The sequence below is a fragment of the Drosophila miranda genome, chromosome 3 (assembly GCF_003369915.1).
Source record: "Drosophila miranda strain MSH22 chromosome 3, D.miranda_PacBio2.1, whole genome shotgun sequence".
NCBI lineage: Eukaryota > Metazoa > Arthropoda > Insecta > Diptera > Drosophilidae > Drosophila > Drosophila miranda.
The window spans coordinates 10,479,565-10,502,522 of record NC_046676.1 but is presented as its reverse complement, the minus strand read 5'-3'; the positions used below and the strand labels follow the sequence as shown (position 1 = coordinate 10,502,522).

At 43.7% G+C, this 22,958-nt stretch overlaps 2 protein-coding genes across 2 annotated transcripts in view; one reads left to right on the top strand and one right to left on the bottom strand.

Annotated features, from left to right (window-relative positions):
• The window catches only part of LOC108159662 (exostosin-1), a 64,273-nt gene that overhangs the window by 11,474 nt on the left and 29,841 nt on the right, over nucleotides 1-22,958 (top strand). Inside the window, exon 2 of the mRNA XM_017293139.2 lies at nucleotides 19,916-20,068. Coding sequence (XP_017148628.1) covers nucleotides 19,916-20,068 — 153 coding nt within the window. The remainder of the gene's footprint in view (nucleotides 1-19,915; nucleotides 20,069-22,958) is intronic.
• Nucleotides 9,205-11,453, bottom strand: LOC108159664. The gene is made up of 3 exons (XM_017293142.2): nucleotides 11,368-11,453; nucleotides 11,208-11,284; nucleotides 9,205-10,966 (listed from the first exon to the last, which is right to left on the bottom strand). The coding sequence occupies exons 1-3, from the start codon at nucleotides 11,380-11,382 to the stop codon at nucleotides 9,559-9,561; spliced, it is 1,500 nt and encodes a 499-aa protein (XP_017148631.1). The 5' UTR covers nucleotides 11,383-11,453; the 3' UTR covers nucleotides 9,205-9,558.

Below are 22,958 nucleotides of genomic sequence, written 5' to 3'. Positions count from 1 at the left end.
TATTTGACGTTCGATCTGCTTCGTAGATAATTCTGTTAAAATCCTTTTAAATAGTCTCTGAAAGTTCAAAAAATGTCAAGCAAAAACCTACACGTTTAATCGAATAAAAAATCCAACAACCTTTGCACTTACGTGGACATCCATTTTTGATTTAATTAAATTTGCTTGCCATTTTCCAACAGGTTTTTTGCTGTTGTTTGCCTTTCCTTAAATGAACGGAAAATGCATGAAAGGAAAAGCAAAAATAATCAGAAAAAAGGGGAAATAATTGCGTTAACAAATACCCGTCGTGTCAATAGAAGGGAAGGTAGGGGGGAGAGGTTATTTGAACTCCATTTGAAGGTCCCTCGAGTGGCAACTGGAAGGACCACAATTAATTGACCCTTAGTATTCGGTTAATGGAGACAAGAAATTCTTTAAGGGTCAATATATGTACCTCAAAAGAAGTGAAGAATCCTTAAACGATAAGGGGTTTCAATTCATAAACTTTTATTTTCAATTGAAACTAACTCCAAGTGTAGATTTCTGTCTACATTTTTTGATTTCTTTAACTTTTCGTATTGCCAAGTGCAAAGAACTTCTATCATAACAATAATTTGTTTTTTTTTTATTCGCTTTCAAGATGGGGGCTTTGTGTTTATTAATAAGTGATTAAATTCCGCACAAGAAACAAAAATGTATCGTCGTTTATCTTCTGGTTTCGCAAGACCCGAGGCTGCATGGAACCTCTCTCGGCGCCCCTCTCACGACGATCTGCTTCGTGATCGGCGCTCGCTCGTTGCTGTGTTTTTGCGCTTTTTATTCGCCGGATATCGAATTCGCCGTCGCTAGCTCTTGCTTTGCGCTCTCAATGGTGCGCTCAGCTCTCCTGTCCGAATTCGCCCTACCCTCGTTCGTTGCTGTGCTTTTGCGCTCTCAATTCGCTGGATATCGGATTCGCCGTCGCTAGCTCTTGCTTTGCGGTCTCAATGGTGCGCTCAGCTCTCCTGTCCGAATTCGCCCTACCCTCGCTCGTTGCTGTGCCTTTGCGCTCTCAATTCGCCGTCGCTAGCTCTTGCTTTGCGCTCTCAATGGTGCCCTCAGCTCTCCTATGCGAATTCGCCGTCGCTCGTTCTTGCTTTGCGCTCTCAATTCTCCTGTAATGATTGGGAATTCGCCGTGTTGCGAAATCGCCCACGCTCGTTGTTGCTTTCTCTTCCAGATCAAATACATACACATTATGTAGTTAATTTTCAGAAAGTTGTCCTTTCTATCCCCCAAGCGAAGCGAAGAGACCATTCAACTTTTGTGCTATTAAAACCCTTAAAAAATACCAACTTTCCGACTGGAATGCGCTTTACTATCAATTTCAATTCTCTCTCTGTCTTTCTCCTCCTTTCCTACTTTTTTAATGCCAGTCCTCACTCTTTCCGCCCCCACACCGCCCCCTCAGTCACTGAATAAAGCTGGAATCTCTTCAAAGTTGGCTTCATTTTTCTGGCACTTTGCGGACCACCAGGACCACTCTCTCTCTCGCATTTCTAACATATTTCTGCTTTTATTTTACTGTTAATGTGATTCCCATTTTACGTTTTGCCCTTCTGCCCTTCTGCCCTTTCGCTGCTCATTTTTATGGAATTTCTGAGGGACTTTTCATGTGGATAATTAAGCGAAATACCAACAAAGCAGGCGTTCAAATTAAAGGCCAAAAGTGAACAACAAAAATGTATGTAAAGATAAATAAGAATGCTGTCGACTATAAGATACCCAATACTAAGAGATAAAAGATACAAGTTGGTGGAAAATTAGTTAATAAATTTAAAAAAATATAGAAGTACATATATGTACATATATTTATATATCTGCATCTTTCGGAAAAGTACAGGATAGTTTTTCTGTTTTATTTTGAATTTTTTTTAGTGCTAGACATTTAATACCCTTTATTTTTAAATTCAAAGAAAAATAGAACTACATTTTCTTGAGAATTGTAGAAACTTCAGCAATTTTTTCTATTAATTTAGTCTTTTATTATGATCTGAGTCTCAGGTTTTCCTAACGATAGACAGAAGGAAGAAATATCTATATCCATAGGATTTTTTATTTTTTTTTAGAAACAAAAATAATTTATTTTTAATAATACATATTGTTGTTGGCTATTACTTTTGGAGCAATTTATACAACAGTCAATAGTCAGGAAAAATTATGAAGATTAATGCCTGTCCTTATTTTGTAATTAATTAATTACGTATATGTATATATTTTATTTTATTTGATTTTAAAGAATATACCCCTTGTCCTTATTTGTTTATTAATTAATTACATATATGTATGTATTTATTTTATTTTATTTGATTTTATAGAATATACCCCTTCGACTCTACAGATCACGGGGTATTAAATTAACTAAAAAATTCCCACGGGACTGTGCTATGCCTCTCTTTTTTTTCTGTTCTGGCTGCTCCTATTTTGCCCTTTCATTAAATTTAATTTTGTTTCGTTTCCTTCGTACTGCGAGTGTATTTTATATTTGACCTAATACTCACTCAAAGAACTTTTATTTGCGGTCCTCTCAACGCTACCTTTTTCCTACTTTATTTAAATACATATATTCTATTTTATTTCTGTTTATCTTCTCCTTTTTTTTTGTTCGGGAATATTTTTGGCAGCTAATTAAATATGAAATTTTATATTGCAAAAAAAAAAGAAAGAAAAACACTCAAAGGCTCAAAAGTTACTCCAACTGAAGGCATAATTAGGTGGAAAATACATGGAAAGGGTCTGCCAGGATTCTAAAGGAAAATCTATGGAAATCTGCAATGGAAAAAATATCAAAGGGGTTTCCAGAAGAAAATTAAGATTTTATTCGTCGCTTTTATGGCGTTTGATTGAAAAAGTCTTGCTCTCACAGCGCTTTAGATCTCAAGGATGATGTGGGGTGGGGTGGGGTGGGAGTGGGAATCAAGGATAGCATTCAATTGCCCCAGCTGCCACATCCTGCCGCACAGGATGTGGAGTTTGGCTGTGGCCGTCGCTCTGCTTGGCTGCCATCGACAAAAATGTGCTTCAATAGTTTTCTAATGGACTTCATCCGCCATTTAATGCACACACCGACACGGACACACACGCCATATCTCTCATCCACACACACACACCCACAGAGAGAGAGAGAGATGCACAGACACACAGATACACAGGCAAACGCGTGCAATCGAAGTCCGAAAAAGTCGGAACACTTTGGCTGGCAGCTTGCAAAGATTAATGATCAGTGCAGGCCCAGACCGAGGACGAGGACGAGGACCCGGACCAGGACCCGGGCCAGGACCAGGACCATCTCCCACCCACCCTATAACGCATAATGTGCGATTTGGAGTCTCTGGCATCGAGGACGTCAATAAAATTCCCCATTTCCCCCCGCTTTAACCCACTCTGCTGCCGTGCCACCTTAACCCACTTGAATCGACCCCACCCCGACCCCTACCCACCCCGATCCGACCCGCTGCCGCTGCTATTGACAGAGCCATCGAGTAGCGACAGGGGCGGTGGGGCGGTGGGGAGAGTGGGATGCCATGCATGAAGTTATTTAATATAAAAAATTGAATGCTTTTTTCCCCGTTGCGCTGGAAAATTCCCAGCTTCTGTTTTGTGTTTGTTTTTAGCTACCGTCGATACGAGCCGGAAAATCGCTAACGAAGCAAAAATTCACCAATTCGAGGGATTTGAAGGAGTTTTCTATAGAATTTTCGAGAACCCAATAAACTCGACTCGATAAAAAGTTATTAAATTTACAGATACATATATCGCCTGCTACCTTGGTCTCTGCTGGGAAGCAATTCCCCAATCAATCGCTGGCCATAAACTCCATCGATTCGTGTGCTCCAGTTCCAGGGAATTACAATTCGTGGTCTTAAATGCAATATTCATTAAAATTATAATGCGCTTGCACCTGAGTCCCTTGGCATCCCCTAATGGCGGCAGGTGGCAGGGGCGGCACCGATGTGAGCTGTGGATCCCATCCGTCGGTTGCTCCTCCTCTGAACTGAGTTTTGTGTGGCTGCATTTAGTAGTTTGTGCTAAATCCGCTCACCGCCGCACGGCAAATTGTGCTCGGAGTTGCACGGCGTAACTTTTATGCCTCATTCTGGGCTTAGGCTGCACCACGACTAGGACTAGGACTACGACTAGGACTAGAACACCCCTTTCTATTCACACATATGTCTGCAGTAATTGCCGCCGAGCCGCTGATTACACTTCAACAGTCGGAACACACACACACACACACACACACACACACAGACACACACAGAGCATCCCCTCATAAAGTTCACTCGAAAACACCTCCCTAGAACCCTAGACTCCCAGACTCCCAGACTCCCATTCTCCATTCTGTTGGCACTCGCCCGCTGGGCCTTCGACTGCGCTAGTTTTTGCCAGAGAGCAGAGCTCTGCATAAAACAGAAGCTTCAAGCAAATGATGGCCAGGCGACAAAGGTGTCGAAATTGAACTACGCTGATCTACGGTGATTATTCTTGGCTTTTAAGACCACATCAAATATGATCGAAGAGTCATTTTCATGTGGGTTTATTTCTGAGATGAATTTCCTGTAAAAGAAGAAAAAGTATCAGAGAAAACTTTTTAGTGGAGATGACAATTGGGTTCTAATAAGTGATGGAATTATGGCTTATCAGGCGCTAGATGTTGGGTCTTTTAATCGGGATAAATCTAACAAATATTCAAGGTATTTATTTAATAAAAACTTGAAATTTAGCAGGAAGCTTGGTTATAGGTGATATTTAATCATTCGCACCCCAGACAGATCTTTTCTCAAAGATCCACTTATTTTTAAGATCTAATAGTCGCCCATTATGGACTCGAAACCACAACGAATGCTACACCTTTTGTCGCCTGTTCCATATGAATATGAACGGGTGATGCGTGTAGGTGTGTTTGCGTTTGTGTTCGAGAGCTTTGGCTGGCTGGGCCTGTGCCACCCCAAAAACTAAACGACTCCTCCTGGAAGCTCGGCTCCTGCTCGCCACTCAATTCGCCCTCTTACCACCCGCCATATTTGAATATTTAATTTTTTAGCGAGGCGGGAACAATTCGCACTTGGAGCAAACCTGACGCTGAACGTGGGCCAGAGCCAGAGCTATCGTCTCGTCTCGTCGGGTGTTTCGCCATCCGTTAGCGGGTGTGTGTGTGTGCGAGTTTTATTAAGCAAACAAAATGTTTTCCATACCAAATGAATCCTCCCTCGAACGCGTCCCCGTTTGTTGATTGCGAGTTCAATGATCGGGTATAAAAGTTGCAGAAGGAACAATGGTTCAAAGGCCCAGCCGAATTGGCTTCAACGCAATTGTCAATATCCATAATTAATACAATTCGGGCACGAATTCTGACACAGCCCAACCACCCACCTGCCCTCACTCCCCATAGCTGTCCATTTCTCACCTGCCACCTATACCCTTTTCGCTTGTGCGGGGGGTACTATGATTTTAGCACTCAAGCAGCCGCACGACGAGTGAGAAGAGTGTAAGAGAAGAGAGAAGAGATATGTATCTGTGAACGGATCGGCGCACATTTAGTAAATACTCGTCTTTGGAGGAAGAGAGCTTAAATATTGTGTGGAGCGCGCCTGTATGCTGTGCTAAGAGAGCGAGCGTGCCTGCTGGAAAAGCTTTACATGCCAGAGTTCAAGTGGCAGAGAGAGACAGAGAGTTATAACATACAGCTTTCTGTTAACATTTACATGGAATGATCGGCTAGCGCAGGCTCGAAACGAACACACACACACTATTCATACATACACACGTGATGGTTTATGTTCGCTCAGTGCGGTCTGAGCGCCGAGTTTCATAGCTGCCTGCTACTACCATTCCAATATATATTTACGTAAGGTAAGGCGTTGGGAGGGAGGTGGCTTCCCCCTCCCCAGCTCTACGTTCCGCTACGTGCAAATGTCGCCCGCCCGCCAGGCGACGGCCTTGCAGTAGGTCCCAAATTGGAGAGTAAGCCCAGAATATGAGCAGCGGCACATCCAGGCCTAGTCGCACCAGGCTCTCCTTCACACTCTTTCCCCGCCCCCTGTCAGCCGTTTAGTCGAACATTCGCTGGGGAATCTATATTTTCGGCCTTCCTGGGCAGCTCCCTTCAGCCGAGCAGCTTCTCCGAATTGCCGTACGGGGGGGCCGGGTGTAATCTTTGCTTTTCAGTCATTTCTCCCTGCATTTTTTCCTTAGTTTCTGAATGTGATCATGCATGTTGGTATGACTCTCTCTCTCACTCTCTTTGCCTGCAGTTCGGGGCAGCGGTTGGACTCTCTTTAGCAGGCAGAGGTTTGTTCCTCTTTGGCTAAAGCTCAGTCGGGCAGAGGTTCTCTTTATGCTCTTTCTTTCATATCGTTTCACTCTGCCGCCACTCTGTAAGAGCATTAAGAGCTTCGGTCACACTGTAAGCTGCTCTTTCTTGTCTTTTAATTAAAAGAATTTCGTTTTAATAAATTGCGCTTTGACAGCAGCAGGTTCCGACAGTAGGTGCCAGGCGAATTAATGAATGAATAATTGAACGAATGTGTGAATGAATAAATGAGTTGGCTGAATCGTGGCACAATATAAAAGCTTTTTCCAATACTTAATTGACGCCAACAGTTTACACGATTTAAAGGATTCTCTTGGCCAAAAGAATGCCAATAAATGTACGAACCAATGCCATCCATCGTCGCGACGTCTGGCGCAATCGATGTGGTGGCTTCTTTCACGAAAAACCACACATTTTTATGGGCTATCATAGGTGGGGAATAAAAACGGATTGCAGTAGGATTGATTCCCTTTTAAATTGGGTTAAACTGTACTTTTTCAGCGTTGCTATACGGCCTCTGGTCACTCAGTTAGCGCTCCCTCTCCGCATTCTCTCAATGGAACGTATTGGATGGACTCTCAATATTTGCATGTACATACATATGTATGTATGTGTGTATTCCAGTGCAAATTCCGTTTATCCCTTTGACATTTCGTCGTTGAGTTGAAGGCGACCCAGTTTGACGACAAGTTCGTTGCAGAAATCTCCAAAAGTTTTTCTCTTCAAGAGATCTGGAGAGATGGAGAAGACGGGGAGTGGATGGAAAGCAGTGGCAAAAAGTGCGCGAAAACTGCATGACATTATGGCCATTGCCAGCCAGCAGTTGTTGTTGTTGCTCTCCGCTCTACGTGCAACCTGTAATGTCACCTGCACACCACCCACACAACCACCCACACATCCACATCCACGCCTGCACCAGCACCCACAAAAATCCACTCCGAGCCATGAAAACTTCCGTTCTGTTTGCATTGTTCATTTAAATTCTAATTTGTATTTGGTGCACTCGACGCTGGTGCGACGTGGCACAGCGGCTGAATGGATAAAGTGGGTGGGTGGGAGGTGCAGGTGCAGGTGAGAGGGCGTTTCCTGCCGCTTGGGCACTTGGACAGGTACAGGTCGACATCGGCCCCCCACCCACCCACCCGGAAAATCCAAAAAGTGAAGTGAGGGAGATGGAAAAATAAAAGCCAACTCCAGGCCCGGCCATGTCCCCAATAATGTCCTTGAAAAATGGGAAACGAAGCTCCCCAAACTGGATAACTTTTGGCTGGTGTGCAGAATTTTTGTTATCGACTTAATCTTGATAGGAAAATTTAAATTTCACAAAGATTTTCCACCTAATCCTTTCCTAAAAGTCTTTCAAATGTATTGCAAGTTTCTCAAAACAGGATTAAATGAAAGCTTATGAAAGAAGCTTTAGATGAGAGAAAAAATGCAAAGACTTTAAATATTGAAATAAATAGAAGCATGGCGCTTCGTGAAGTACATTTCTATGCAAGCGAAAGCGATTCCAAACGAACACCAAAAAGCCCGATCAAACGTAGGTAAACGAAGTTGCTTGTTCGTTTCGAACCCGAGCGACGCGAACATTCATGCAAGATCGAGCCCGCTGTTCGACGTTCTGCTGCCTCTCGCTCTCTCTCTGTTCCAGATCTCAATACAAGTAAGCTTTCATCTAAAGCTAATTGCAAATACCTACCTGATACAAAACCCAACCGTAAATTGCATTCCTTTCGCTCTCGCTGTCTCCCCTTCGTTAATTCATTTCATTTTATTTCGTTTCGTTTCGCTGGCCCTATGCCCAGTGCAAAATGTTCTCTTATCTTTCGTGTATTATCTGCAATTGCAATCGGTAGGCTATCTCTCTCCGACACCCCTCTGGCCCCCCTTTGCCTGGCGCTTTTCCCTGTTAAGCCGACATGTCGTTTCGTTTAAAGTTTACGGCGCACTGTCTATGCTCCTCCCCCTCCTATCCTGCTGTCCCACTGTGTTTTTTCCTTTCTCTGATTCTCTCTGGACTTTTTTCCACCGAGTTCTTGTTTTTTTTTTTGCTCTTGTTTTTTGTTTAATTCAGTTTCAGTTTTGTTGTTGCCTGCCGCCGCCTGCCGCCGCCGCTGCTTTAGTTGATTAAAAACCGCACTCAAAGTGGAAATGCGCTTTTCTTTGTTTGTTCCTTCCCGACTCTCTCCCTCGTTCTCTCTCCCTCTCTTCTCCACTCAAGGGAAAGCTTACTGTGGCTCTGTGTCTCTGTGTGTGTGTGTGTGTGTGTGTGTGTGTGTCTTATGGCTTTTGTTCGGCCTGCTGCTGGAATTTATAGCAGGTTTAACCTACTTTGTAGTCAACGTACTCGATTTCACCCCGCGGGGTCAGCCTCAAGGCTGGCCAAGTAAACTTTTTAAATTAGTTGTCAAATGCAAGCCGTTAAGAGGAATGCGATAGCCACAAACGTACACCACACTTTAGTCTATGCTCTCTCTATGGGAAACAAGGGATGATGGGTTACCCTAACCACTAAATTTCATTCCAGTATATTTATAAAATACCCCAAAGTCCACACTAAACACTACAATCTTTGGACAGACTTGGAAATAAAGAACATTTCGCTTGTAAAAAAGTCTCTGGCTTCTATGATAATAGTCCAATCCTGCTATAATTTTCTAGACCCTTAGATAATAGCAATATTTATTAATGCCCAAAGTTTCATAGCTAAGTTCTAAACATTTTTGAAATATTTATACCCCTTTTTGTTAGCCCTGAAAGCTCTAATAAACTCTGAGATCTAGCAGATCTATGGCTTCGGATATGCTTTCACACGCATGGCTTTCCACTTGGGAAAAAGGCAATGAAAAAACGCAACAGTGGCGTTAATTAAAAGGGAAAAGATTTGCCAAAGTTATGTCCGTTGCACGGCAAAGTTGGGTGTTGCGTGCAAGCAGTGCATTGACTTTGAGGCGGTGCCAGTGGCAGTGGCGATACCCGATACCCATTCCATAAAACAGAAATACACACAATAATGGGGAAATTGTTTGTTAAATTGTTAAATTGTTAAATTGTTTCTTCTTCTTCTAATTCGCTTTTACTTAGTTGTTAGATTAGGCAATTAAACTTAATTATTGGTTAACTTTTTTAAGCCTAACTTAACCCCCCGCCGCTCCTGGCTTAACTGCAGCTTTGGCTCTTTGGTTGGGTAATATCGTCTCCCCCCCCCACCCCTTGTCGTATCATCAGGCCGCCTCCTCGTCCTCGTAGGAGGGTTTGTCGCCAAACTTCACAGATCCCCGCTCCCGGATGTTGGCCCGCGGCTGCCGCTTGTGCTCCTTGGGATGGGGATACTTGGCTGCTCCTGGTTGTGGCACCGCCTGCTCGAAGGCCACTGCACTCGGGCCGATGGGGCTGCTCAGCTGGTAGCCGCTGTGATGCACCTCCGCCGGCCACTTGTCCCCGTGCATGGCCTCCACCAGGGTCGCCTCGTACTCCTCGTCCTCCAGCTGCTGCTTCTGCTGGTGCTGGTGCTTGGTGCGACGCTGCTGCTCCTGGAGACGGGCCCGCAGGCTGCTCATTGAGGAGGACGGCTGGCTGGTGGTGATCGAGTCTTCCTCACTGGCACCACCCCCTCCGTCGCCGCCGTGGATCTGCTGGTGCTTCCGAGGTCGTCTGGTGGTGGCCGCCGCCTCCCGTTCGCGGTACTTCTTTAGGAAAGACGGCGGGTAGTTGGGGGCTTCGGTGGTGCTGGTCGTGGTGCTGCTGGTGGATGTGCCTCGGCTCCTGGGCCTCGGTGGATGCTGCTCCTGCAGCGGTTGACTCCGATACCCCTTGATGGGCACAAAGCCGCTCTCCATCGATGCCACTGCCTCGTACTCCCCGCTGGAATCGCCCGTGTGCTCGGTGACCTCGTAGCGGTGGCCCATCTGCTTGGCCAGCTCGTTCTCGGTCTCCTCCTCGCTGCCGTACTCGTAGCCCACCAGCTTCTCCGGCTTGGGCAGGAGCTCATGGTCGTAATCATGGTGATGGTCCCTCCCGCTACTCGATATATCCGTGTGGAGCTGTGTGAGGGCCTGTGGCCGCAGGGTTACAAAGGAGCCGCTGCTGGGCTGCTCGCCGGCCTTGTAGACGGGCTTCCAGCTCTGGTACTCCATGATCTTGCCGGAGACCACTTCGTTGCTGGCACTGCCCGGTCCCCCCTTGGCCTTCTTCCGGAAGTACTTGTCCATGAGATCCTCGTCGCTGGTCAGCGGTGCCTTGCCCTCGGCGATCAGCTCCTGCTCCTTCTCCAGCTGCCGCATCCGATGGTCGTAGCTGAGGGAGTGCGTTGTCGCCTCCGTCACCACGCCCGGCCTGGGCTTGGGCAGGGGTCGCCGCAGCTGCACCACCTTCTTGGCCGACGGCCGCATCTTGATGATCTTCATCGGCTTGTGGGTGTGCGGATTCCGGATGATGTACTTCACGCGCGTCATCTCCGTGGGCCGCAGGTCGATCGGTGTGGGGCTCTTCTTCGTGTGCACCGCCACCGCGGGGCTCGGCAGGAGGTCCGTGAACATAGTCTTCATGGCCCTGGCACCGCTGAACATGCGCCCCAGGACGCTGCCCATCACCGAGTTGTTCATCTCTTGCCACATGAAGCGCCGCTGGATTCTGCAAGGGGGGGGGGGGGAGTTGTGGCAAGTGAAAGTCAGGGCTGGCTCCAACAAAAGGGGAAAGTCTTGCGAAATTACTGAATGAAATGGAAAGTGATTTACTGGAAGATCTCTTGAGTGAATCAATGATTAGATGGTACTTTCTTTGCCACACTTTTCCGATCCACATTCACTCCCTCTAAATCTAAAAAATCTTTCTTTCCCCTGGCTCTAGCGAATCTCTGGTTCTTCCCACTCACCTGTGCTCATCCGCCTGCTGCTCGGCCCTCACGTGGATCAGCCTCGGCAGCACCAGCACCAGCCAAATCCAATGGATCTAATGGGGCAATGCAGATATCAACAATGAATGTTGCCACGACTCCATGCCACAACTACTTCCTTCCGCTGTGTGTTACTTACGCAATGCTTCCTCATGTTGCACTATTTTATGTAAATTCCCAGCGATATTTAATGTTGGGCTGGGGATCTGGTCTGGTTTGTGCGCGAATTGTTACTACAGGCGGCAGCGCGGCAAGCACTTGCTTTTATATACTTGCCACTTGCTAGGCTGTGCTGTGCTGTGTGGCATGTGGCAGGTTGCTCCAATTACCAGAGCTTGTCTTTGACTAGGCTTTGGTTTTGGCTCTGGCTTTGGCTTTGGCTTTGGCTCTGGCTTTGGCTTTGAGCTTGGCATTGCTTTGGCTGAAAGGGGGAGAAAACAATGGCTCCCCCCTCCCCCCGCCCCCTCCTGCTCCAGCTGGCCGGCTTTTCGTTGGGCAATTAGTTCCATTACTTTTGCAGGTCTCCTCCTCTCTGGTCTCTCCTCCTCTCTGGTATCCACCTCTCTGGTCTCCTCCTCTCTGGTCTCCTCCTCTCTGGTCTCCTCCTCCTCTCTGGTCTTCTCCTCTCTGGTCTCTCCTCCGCTCTGGTCTCCTCCTCTCTGGTCTCTCCCCCTTTCTGGTCTTTTCCACTCCGAATTTGTGGTTTCCATTCATTCTTCCTTCCTTTACATTGTTTCACACCTTCTCCCTCTCTCCCTCTCTCTCTGTATCTCTCTCTCTCTCTCGCTTTGATTTCCGTATGCATTTCTTGACGCTTGATTTCGCCTTCTGTTGCAGCTGCCTTTTGGGGCCTGAACTGTTGCTTTTTTTTTGGCGTTTTTATTTGTTAAAAATATTTCTCAAGTGTTTTTGTTTAACTATTACTTAATAATTTATTAATGAGCCTTGCCTGCACCATAATTTATTTGCTCACATGCCACATGCAACATTTTAATCATTAATTACATCAATTGATGGGCAATGGGCAATGGAACGTGCTGAAAATTTTCCGTTGAATAAATGGCTTTCTGGCGTGTGTGGCTGCCACATCATCATCATCATCATCATCATCAGCAGTGTTGATGCCACTCGAATATATTTAAATTTGTGCCAGGTGGCGCCCCCTCCACTCCACTTCATTGTAGTATCTGTCTAGTACATCCCATTAAAATTAGTATACGAGTATGTCTAGTAAATCCCCTTCAAAGTTTCCACAGATTTAAACCAAATTTTTGCATGGATGGTTTGACAGTTTGTTGTTGCTCTGAAGGGGAATACTCGGATTTTATATGCGACTGTCTCCCCCCCCCCTCCCCCCCCCTCGCCATCTCCATGGAAATGGTTTTTCCACATAAAGTGCTAATGAGATTTCATTGCACTTTCAGTCGCCGGATTCAATGCAAAGCAAATCCTTTTCAGTTAACTTTCATAATGGAATTTTATTTCAATTAAATACCATACGAAAATGCATTTATTTTGCAATTAATTCCGTTATGCTCGCAGATTGAATGAATGCCAAAAAAAAACGACTCGTTAAAAATTACAACAAATTTATGGCTTGTGCTTGGGTATTTGTGTTTACTGTGAATAAACTGTGAATAAATATACTGTGAATAAATATACCGCAAATATCTATAGAACATATTGAATCTATTTACATACAAGCACATACATATTTGTGATATTACGGCTAGACCTTTCAGCTCTATTTATATACCTAATTGCTGGCAATAATCTTACAATCAGCCATGCACCAGTTTTCGCAACTTTTTGACGATTCCGATTCCGGTTTCGGAATGGTTCTGGAATTTCGTACGAATTGAAATTTATTTGCTCCGGTTTTCGCAACTTTTTCGCTGAACAGTAAATCGAAAAACTTTTGTGAATGTGAAAAACTGATCCTGGCTGTATATTTTTTTGGTTTTTATTGTATTGCAGGTATTTTTTTTCGTATTTTTAATATATTGTTTTTTATTCGTATTTTTTCTGTAAAAACTTCGATTTAAAAACTTTATGGTTTTTTAAATTTTTTTTTATATTTTTGTGGTATTTTTATAGCAATCTTTAGTGTCCATTTTTGGGTATTTTTGTGGATTTTTTTTTTGTAATTTATTGTATTTTTTTGCGAAAAAAACTGTGTTCTATGTATTGTATGGTATTATGATTGTTTTTTTTTTATGTTTGCGGTATTTTTATTGTTTGTTTATTTTTTTTTTTTATTATTTTTTTGCGGTAGTATTATAAGTTTTTCGGTCGCTGTTTCAGTGCCAATTTTTGGGTATTTCTTGTGGTATTTTTTGGTATTTTATAGTATTTTTGTTATATATTTTTTCGGAAAATACGGTGTTTTTTTATATGTTTAAGGTATTTTTACAGAATTTATAGAAGGTGTTTTCATCGTTCATGTTTGGCTATTTTTGTGGTATTTTTCTTTCGGAAAAAACTATGTTCTGTAAGTTTTATGGTATTTTGATTGTTTTTTCGATTCGCTTGCGGTATTTTTATAGCATTTTTCGGTCGTTGTTTCAGTGTAATTTTGTTGGTATTTCTAGTGGTATTTTTGTTTGTATATTTGTGGTGTTTTATAGTATTTTCTCTAATTTCTTTTTCTATTACCTAATGGTATTTTAATTGTGTGTTTCGATATGGTTCGAAGGTATTTTCAAACATTTTTTCAGCTTTTATGCGATTATATTTTCATATAATATCCGTTTTTTTTTGTCTGGTATCTTTGTGATATATTTTTTGTGATTAAAGCAGTTTTCAATTAAAAACGCCACAAGTTCTGCACAATTTGTGGAGCCGCGCTAAAGACCCTCCTTGGAAACCAACGAAGTCTCGATTACTTTTTGATTGCTTTGCTTTTGAAGATATGCAGATGTCAAAGAAGAGGGAAAAACACAAAAGTACAGATAGATTATATGTATGTCGGGGCTTTCTTCTGAATGCAAGGCCAAAGAGAAGGGACAATAATTGCATTAAAATAACTCACTTAACGACGAGGATCCACAGCCGAGATGCCCACTCAACTAAGCTGCTATTTGCCAATGACCTCCACAAGCTTATCAAGTTGCAATAATTGCATTTTGTGCACTAATTAAACAACTGCTAGCCCTGGGGGGCAGAGCCAAAGGGCAAAGAGAGAGCTTCGTTTGTGTGGAGCTTCAGTCAATAATGTATTTAAAATGCCATTTGTGTAAATGGATTATGTGTAATCGATGGAGCTGCAGCAGCAGAAACAACCCCCCCACCCTATCCAAAGTGTTGCATGACATATAACCGCATTTCTGTGTAGACACATTTATCTGGGGGCATATCCTTATCCTGGCCATCGCTTGGAATCGGAATCGGACTCGGAGCTGAGGTCGGGGCGACGTAGGGAGGCCCTCTGCCCCCATTGTACGGCAGCAAATTGATGCCGTAAGCCAAATATAAACACAATAAAACCAAACCAGTCTCAACAACAGCAGGACCAAGGGAGGAGATGGCTGGGCGGCATGGACTTCTAACTGTTGTGGGTCCTGGAAAATTTGCCTGTTAGTTGATGCCACATGCCGCAAAATCAGCTACAGCAGCAGCTAAAGATTTCCTATCCCCGAATGCAACACCGAGAGAAAGTTGCAGAAAAACTTTTGAAATTCAAAAAAATATCCATGTTCCATATAGAGGATCGATGGAGGCTATTTTTGGCTATTTTCGACCCTGAAGAATCTCTTTTCACGGCATAAAAGGTTCCAGAAATGTGTCTTTTCTGGCTCGTGTGTTTTGCTGGTCTTTTTCGTTGAGTGTAATCGTGCCCCCGGGGCTCAAGTTGTATCTAAAACGTTGATAAAATTCGCATTGGGGCTCCCACACAGTCGTACTCAAATCCTAGGGAATCCTTATTGGACGCATAACAAAAGAAGGCCAGCGATTGATACAAAAGCCCATCGGAGCAGGACCCTGATTGATACGGATCGATGCTGGGCCACAGAGGATATGGGGCGTGGTCGCTGGTCAGCTTTACAGATGACACCCAAAGAGCCGAAGGGGGGGGCCCCCCCATCGATGAGATGGAATACGTTCGAATGGGGCAAGAGAGAGGCAGAAGAAGAGCAATTTATGGAGGAGCAAATATGCCAGACGGTTGTTCCAGCCAAAGGATAACCCGAAAGGAAATTCAACGATACAAACCGGGGAGCTACCCTCGCTTCGAGCCTTTCCGCATATGTCCTCTTGTATTTATTTTCATGACCTGCCATTTAAGGATTTTCTGTTTTCCATTTTCCATTTTTCTCTCTCCTTTTTTTGTTTTGCTTAACCAATTTGTTGTTGCCGTTGCACTTAATAATATATTTACGTATATTTTACGAGAATAAAAATGCATTTTTCCCTACCTGTCCCCACTGCCCCAATGGCCCACGCTCTCTTTCTGGTCTCCTTTCGGCTTCCTCTGCCCCCCCTGCTCCCCTTGCCCCACCCCCCTGCTCTCACTGCCTTGCATCTGTATCCTTATGTCCACGGCTGTGTCGTTGTTGTCTGCATTGATTTAATGCCAGTGGCGATTCTGTTGTTCCTGCTCCGCGGATACCCCATGGTAATTGTGGATTGGCAGGGTATATCGTGCTTTGCCAGATTTAACCTAGAAAAATTATATATATATAAATAAAATTATATCGCTAATACAAATTATGTTGTTTACTGTTATTGGCCACAATTCATATTTCAAATAAATATATATTATAATTAATCATTATTAAAATAATTAAATATTTATTCCAATTTATTTCATGTTTAAAATAAATATATTTTGTAAATTGTATGGTATTTTGATTGTTTTTTTTTATTATTTGTTTGCGGTAGTATTATAAAATTTTTCGGTTCTTGTTTCAGTGTAAATTTTTTTGTATTTCTTGTGGTATTTTTTTTGGTATTTTGTGTTATTTTTTTGTATAGTATTTTTGCGCTATTTTTTTTTTGGAAAAACTGTGTTCTGTAAACTTGATGGTATTTTGATTGCTTTTTTTTATATGTATGTTTGCGGTAATTTAAGCATTATTAAAAATAATTATTCAAATTTATTTTATGCTTAAAATAAATATATTATTATTAATTATTATAAAAAATAATTTTTAATGTTTAAATCAAAGTTGATTATATTTAATTCAATTTTTTTTTTTCAATGATAAATTTTATTTCTTATTCTAAAATTTTTTAATTTGTATTTAAAGTTTATTTATTTTAAAATTTGTATTTAGTTTTTGGTTTTTTTTTCTGATGATTATTCAGTATTTATCTATAATTTAAGGGATTTCCTCTGGATAGCTGATGAAAGTTGCGCATAGCGAGGGTATCTCTCAAGTCGTTATTCGTCCTTTTTCTTTGGAGGTTCTTTTCTTTTCTGCTGGTGCTCTTGTCGCTGTTTTCTCTCCAATGGCGACACAATTTGTATGCGTATGTATGAGGGACACACACACACACACACACACACACACACACACACACACATAGACAAAAAAGAGAGAAGCTCTCTTTGGAGAGCTAAGGACATCACAAAGGCTTTGAAGCTGCATAGATAAGCCTCGGCAGCAGAGGCTGCTGCATAACCCAGGGCGACACCATTCATCCCCCCCTTCCCCCCAGACCAGAGTCCACCAGAGAAACGAGAGAATAAACTTATGTCATAAGCCATAGCCGGCTCCAAGCAGAAGGCATTAACCCGTGTAAGCCGATCCCCCGGGGGTCAGACGGGGGCCACTGCCACTGCCTGGGGAAGAGTCTGGCACATGGTCTGTCCCCCAGTTCTGTGTCCAGAGCACATTTTAAGCTTATTTAATGCGCGCATAAATTATTCAGGGCGAAAAAGCGTATTCGCGTCCCGGGCATACTCAATTATTTTAGATTATGTTTGGATTAGTGGTCACAAGAGAGAAGAGCATCGTAGGAGAGCCTCCGCCCTGGCCGATGACAGCCGCCAAATGGCTTTTGGGGTGTCGGTGGGGGGGTCCTTGGCCTTAGTTCGCTCTCCTGCTGGGTGTTTGGCCTTTTTCTGCGGGGAATTGTTTGCGGCCAGCCGCTAGGCCCAATCAATATTTAATTGAGCCATCCCGGCAGGTAAATGATTTTCCATACAATTGAAAATTTATGGCAGATTAAATCCAGGGATTTCAGAGAACATATTTCGATTCGCTAAAAGGGTTCGGGGACCATTTTTTATTTAAGATTAGCTCTCCAAAGACATATGTTTTCGCTCTGATCGAGCCTCAAAATTCTAGGACTAACAGGCAACAATCATCCCTGTGGCTTTTTCTTTAAAAATTTCAGATATCTTTAATGAAAGTATCTGCTACTTTCTTGATCTTCAAATGGCACTAGAAAACGCCACTTTAAACTTGTTCAAGACTCTCTCCATACACACTCTTGGCCATTGAAGGCATAAATTAGATTACAGCAGACCATTTCCTGGCCATTATGGCTGCCGTTGAAAGCATTTTTCTCAGCCTCTGCACTTAATTTATATTAATGTGACTGCCATCTCTCTTCTAAATTAATTTACACGACAAAAAAGTGAGCCCGGAAGGAAAAGCGACAATCTGAAAAATCCCAGATGGCCTTTTTTTTGTTGGGGGGCTTTCGATGATAGTCCTTTTGTGAGTGGTTTTCATGGCGTCGCTGTCATTTTCAATCAGATTCGTTATGGAAACAAATTGGCAAATAAATTCTTGTATAAATACATTTTGCATATCAATTCATTCGCGTCGTAGAGGTTTTCAATTTTTTTTTCGAATTAAGGGCAAATATTTTATGATTGGTTTTTTCCTCAATTATCCTTCAGTGTTTTAACTTTGAATTTGATTTGAAATAACCTCTGAAAAAGATTATTTACTTCCACTGTTTCAATTTCAGGCATTCCTAACCTCAGTGTTGCATTTCCAGCCATTCCTAACCCTAATTTTTGATATCCAGTCGTTTTTTTCGAGCTTTTGCAATTTTTATCTTTGAATAATTAAATCAATCACTGTTCGACTTGTTTTCTTCATTCTGACTATAAAATAGATCCGATCTTTTGCCTCAATTAACCGATTTCTGAGCAATTATAGCAATCACCTATTAAAGACGTTGACGATCCATGCCCATCCATCTTTGGGTCTGCTTTTCCTGTTTTCTTTTTGGTTGAAAATGTAAAAAAATCAAATAAATCTCTCTCGGGCTAAAGTGACCCAATTTCGTACTGGGATCCTATGGGATATTGCCACAGGATTTGCCACAACAATTGATACGACGCGGACACACACACACACACACATTTCAATTCCATTCGTAACCCCAAAAGGCGCCGCAGGCAACGACACGCTGATTAAATCAAATAACTTATGGCTTAGTCCCCACCTCCTGCCCCCCTGCCCCCTGCCCCTGCCCCTGCCCCCTGCCCCGTTGCCCTCCTCTCAATCTCTGGGATGTTTGTTCGCTGTGGCAGGCTCTTGGCCCAAAGTCTTGTGCTCCTTGCTTGCTCCAGTTGTCGGACAACGGAAATCAGCGCTGCCCAATCTGCTGCTCCGTCTGTGTGTGCGTGTGTGTGTGTGTGGCACAGTGGCAGTGTGGCAGATATTTTGCTTTGCCCCATACTTCATTGTGTATGAAATTTGCTCAACTGCAAGCCAAGCAGAAGGAAATTGCACACAGAGAGAAGCGTTATCCTGCTCACAGGACTCCCTCGTATCCATTCTCTAATGCCGCTGCTTATTTGTACCCCGTAATCGTAGGAGACCCACGGGGCATGCTGTTTATTGTATTGGTTATCGCTGGTTACAGATAATTTTCACAGTATTTATGGGTATCCCCCAGTCGCTACACTCGATCGGAGCTGTCTGTCTTACTTGTTTTCTGCTCGATTGCTGATGCGATAGATGCCACGTCATGCCGTGCCGTGCCGTGCCGTGGATGCCACTGTGTGTGTGGTTTGCTGCCATTTTGCTTAGCCGTACACTTGAGAGCGTTTACTGTCCGTCGTATCCTTGTATCTATGTATCTGTATCTGTATCTCTGTGTGCTTTGTGCTTGTGCAGCGCCCATTGTTGGCATTGTTGGTATCGTAGTGTGGCGTCTTTTGTTTCAATTGCTCTGAAGGCACCCCCCAGACAACGACTTGGACTTAAGTTTCTGCCACACCCGCATCTAGATGCTTTTCTCTGCTCCTCCTCGTCCTCCTCCTCCTCCTCCGCCTAAGCCCTATCCCTATCTCCGCCGGTGGTTGCTTTATTGCAATTGATTTTGACGCCGCTGTTTATGCCAACTGAACAAATCTGAGAAGCCTAATCCAGCGGCCACTACACTGAGCGAAAAAGAGGGCACAGAAACCCAAACTAACCTGTCCCTTAGGGCCTTTAGGGCTTGGGTTCTTTTTGCAGTGTATCTCCACTCCACTCCGGTTCTGCAAATGTCAGCATTTTCCGATGTGGCACTGACAACAACTTCAAACGTACGAAATCAAATCGAAAGCAACAAATAGAAAGAACTCGGGCAATAATTGTTGTACTTGAATGGGAAAAAGAGCCGAGGGACGCTAAAATAATCAAAGAAAATCGAAAGTATTGAAAATCCCTCTCTTTATATATGTATTTTCCTAGGCATCTCTTTAATACATTTTGAAATATCTTGTATCTTTGCAGCTATGTGCATGGCATTGGCTCGGAGACCCGCAACTCGCTGTTCCATTTGCACAACGGACGAGACATGGTCCTGGTCACCACCTGTCGCCACGGCAAGAGCTGGCGAGAGCTGCAGGACAATCGCTGTGACGAGGACAATCGCGAGTATGACAGGTAAGTGCTCTCTCTCTCTCTCTCTCTCTCTAATGATGTTGTCCTCGGCAGAAATTTCCCAGAAATTGTCTCCAACTGTCATTGGAGGTTCTGTGGGTAATTTGTTTAGCCTCCTTTGTCGACGGAGTGCTAATAGCTGCCACCCCTCCACCAATCCGCTTTCGCAACTAAAGCTTCAACAGCTTCATCCCTATCCTTTGGCCATTAACCGGAGTCCTTGGTGGGGCGGACTGTCTGTCCGTCCGTCTGTCTGTCTGTCTGTGATTAATGTGCTCAAATCCGACTTGACAAGCTCATTTAAATGGCACGACACTTGGGAGAAAGGCATTTACAATGCCAATGGCTTCCGTTTAGCATTAAAGTGGCACCAAAAACATGGTCCGTAGATGGGGTCCAGGCCCCGACTCCTTGACTTTTCAATCATGGTACGAAGATTTGAGATGTTTTACTCAAAGTTGCGGATGTTTGGTTCTTGGAATCGGCAGGGGGGGGCAGGGAAATTGAGTTGTAGAAATGGATACCCACGGCAGGAAGGCGGGTTTCTTAAAGGATGTTGACTGTTCTATTGTAGGAATCCCTGAACATGAAGAATTCATGAAAATATGGAGCGCAAAGTCACGATCAAGCATGATCGATCAAGCCTTTTCAGGATAACAGCTGTAACAGACCAACAGAGCGCTGTTAGTACCCCCATGTTAACAAGTCTGTTATCGCTACCGGCTAGCTACTCTCCGTTACAGCGCTCTGTACCCACTCTCTCTCTCTCTCTCTGACGCAGCGCTTTGAGAGCGGTCTCGCGCTCGCTCTCAAGATCCATACGGCTCTCGGTCGGCCTGTTAGCTTGTAAGCTAGAACATACACACATACATATGTATGTACATACGCAGGCGCAGGTAGAAGCCGCCGCCTCTGCCACTGCGATCATAACGAAAAAAAAGCAAAAGCATTCAAACGTATAACAGTATAACAATCAATGCAGACGATTCTAGCAAGAAGCTTTCGGATGAGAGTCCCACGCATAACGTTCTCTTCGACGTGGCTCTTTGTTTTTGCATGTGCACTCTCCCTCTCCCAAGCTGACTGTTTTGTTATGCATTTTTTTTCAGTAATAAAGAAGTTGAATTTTACTTTAGAAAATCTCTCACAAAAATGGCTGCAATGGCCAGGCAATGCAAAAATACAAGCGAAAGAAGAGATGCTGGAAAAAGTGAAAGAAATCAAGAGAGAGAAAAAACACGAATTGAATGCAAAGAACGAGTGAAGGAAGCGGCACAGTTGAATGGGCATTGAGATGGCAGCCATTTCTGATGGCCATACCGTTAAATTCCATTCCATTCGAGCATTGTCGGCGTGCCATTTAATTCCATTCTCCAGCCATCCAGCCAGCTATCCGCCGAGTTCCGCCCTCGTGCCTATCGAGTTTACTGATTTCCTGCTGATTAGAGATGTCTCGCAAAAGGCATTACCGTTCTCTGCCGCTGCCGCTGCCCGCGCCGCTGCTTCTGCCGCTGACGCTGCCTCTGCATCAGATATCCTACATATTATACACTCACAGAGGGTGTTATAATTTGGCTGAAGGTTTGTCACGCAGAGAGAGAAGCAGCTATCTATTTTCACTGAAGATTATCAATTGCTTCTTTGGGAAAAACTCTTCAAATCGAAGGGTATCTTTAGCTGTGGCACTACGAATTACGAGTTCACTTTTCAGCATTTTATTATTTTTTTTTTTTGCGCAGCGAACTTTGCTTCTACTCTTTCACAATCAATTTATTGTTCGCTTGAAGAATACCATGCAAAAAGCGCAATGAGAAAGGAGAGACGATAAAAAATAAAAAAAGAATGTCAACGTAAAATTTACCTTTCACCTTTAATTGAATGCAATTTTTTAGATTTTTTTGTACTCTCCTCCTTTGCCGTCTCTCCTTTGCTCTCTCTGTCTCTCTCTCTAGCTGTAATTTGACATGACTTATGCGACAAATCCGCTTTAGCGTCGAGCATCAGCGATTTATGCTCCCTTCCTTCCTCTTCCCCTCCCCCGCGCCACCCCACCGCGATATGTTCGCGAGCTTCCTGCTCGTGCCACGCCCCACCGCCTCCCTCAACTGTTCTACATAATCAAGCAAATTGCTTTTCCACTCACATCATTTTTTATCAGGGAACGCCTTCCCTTCGCTGTCTGAAAACTTCGTTAATGCACCTGTCAGATATATATCTCACTCCCCTTTCTTTCTCCGACCCCCCCTTCCCCCCCCACACTACTCCTACTCCTGCTCTATCGTTCTCTGTTCTCTTTATTTACATATGTATGTACTCCATCTATCCATCTCTTTCTACTCATGTTCTCTGTCCGTCCGTCTGTCTAGCTTTCTCTCTATCAAAACATAGATAAACACAAGTACAACTACAACTACAAGTAAATACATGAACATGAACATGTTAAGAAAATTGCATAATACCTTTGAGTAGCATTAGGGATTTTCTTTTATTTTATTTTTTTGCTTTTCTTTTCCTCCTGCTGCTACATTTTTTATACGCTTACAATTTCTAAAAGCTCATGAATGCGCCCTCAGCATGAGCAGAGCGGGTCGGTGGGCCAGAGGAGGAGGGGGAGGAGGAGGAGGAGTGAGCTTCGCTTCTGTATTTTTGATGAGTTTTTCCAGGAGCATTAATATGCAAAAATTTGTGCATTGTTGCTGTTGTGTCTGCCGCTGATGCTGTTGCTGTCGCTGCCGCTGTCGCTGTTGCTGTTGCCTTCGCTGCCGCTGTTGCTGTTGCTGTTTCTGCCGCTGTTGCTGTTGCTGTTGGTGCTGCTGTCGCTGCCGCTGTGGCTCTTGCTGTCGCTGTCGCTGCCGCTGTGGCTCCTGTTAATATACATAACCGTTCCAAAGAA

Coding starts and splice junctions, on each gene's coding strand:
- LOC108159664 (XM_017293142.2), bottom strand. Junction 10,967..11,207: donor CAGCAGGCGGATGAGCACAG/GTGAGTGGGAAG, acceptor CCCCCCTTGCAG/AATCCAGCGGCGCTTCATGT.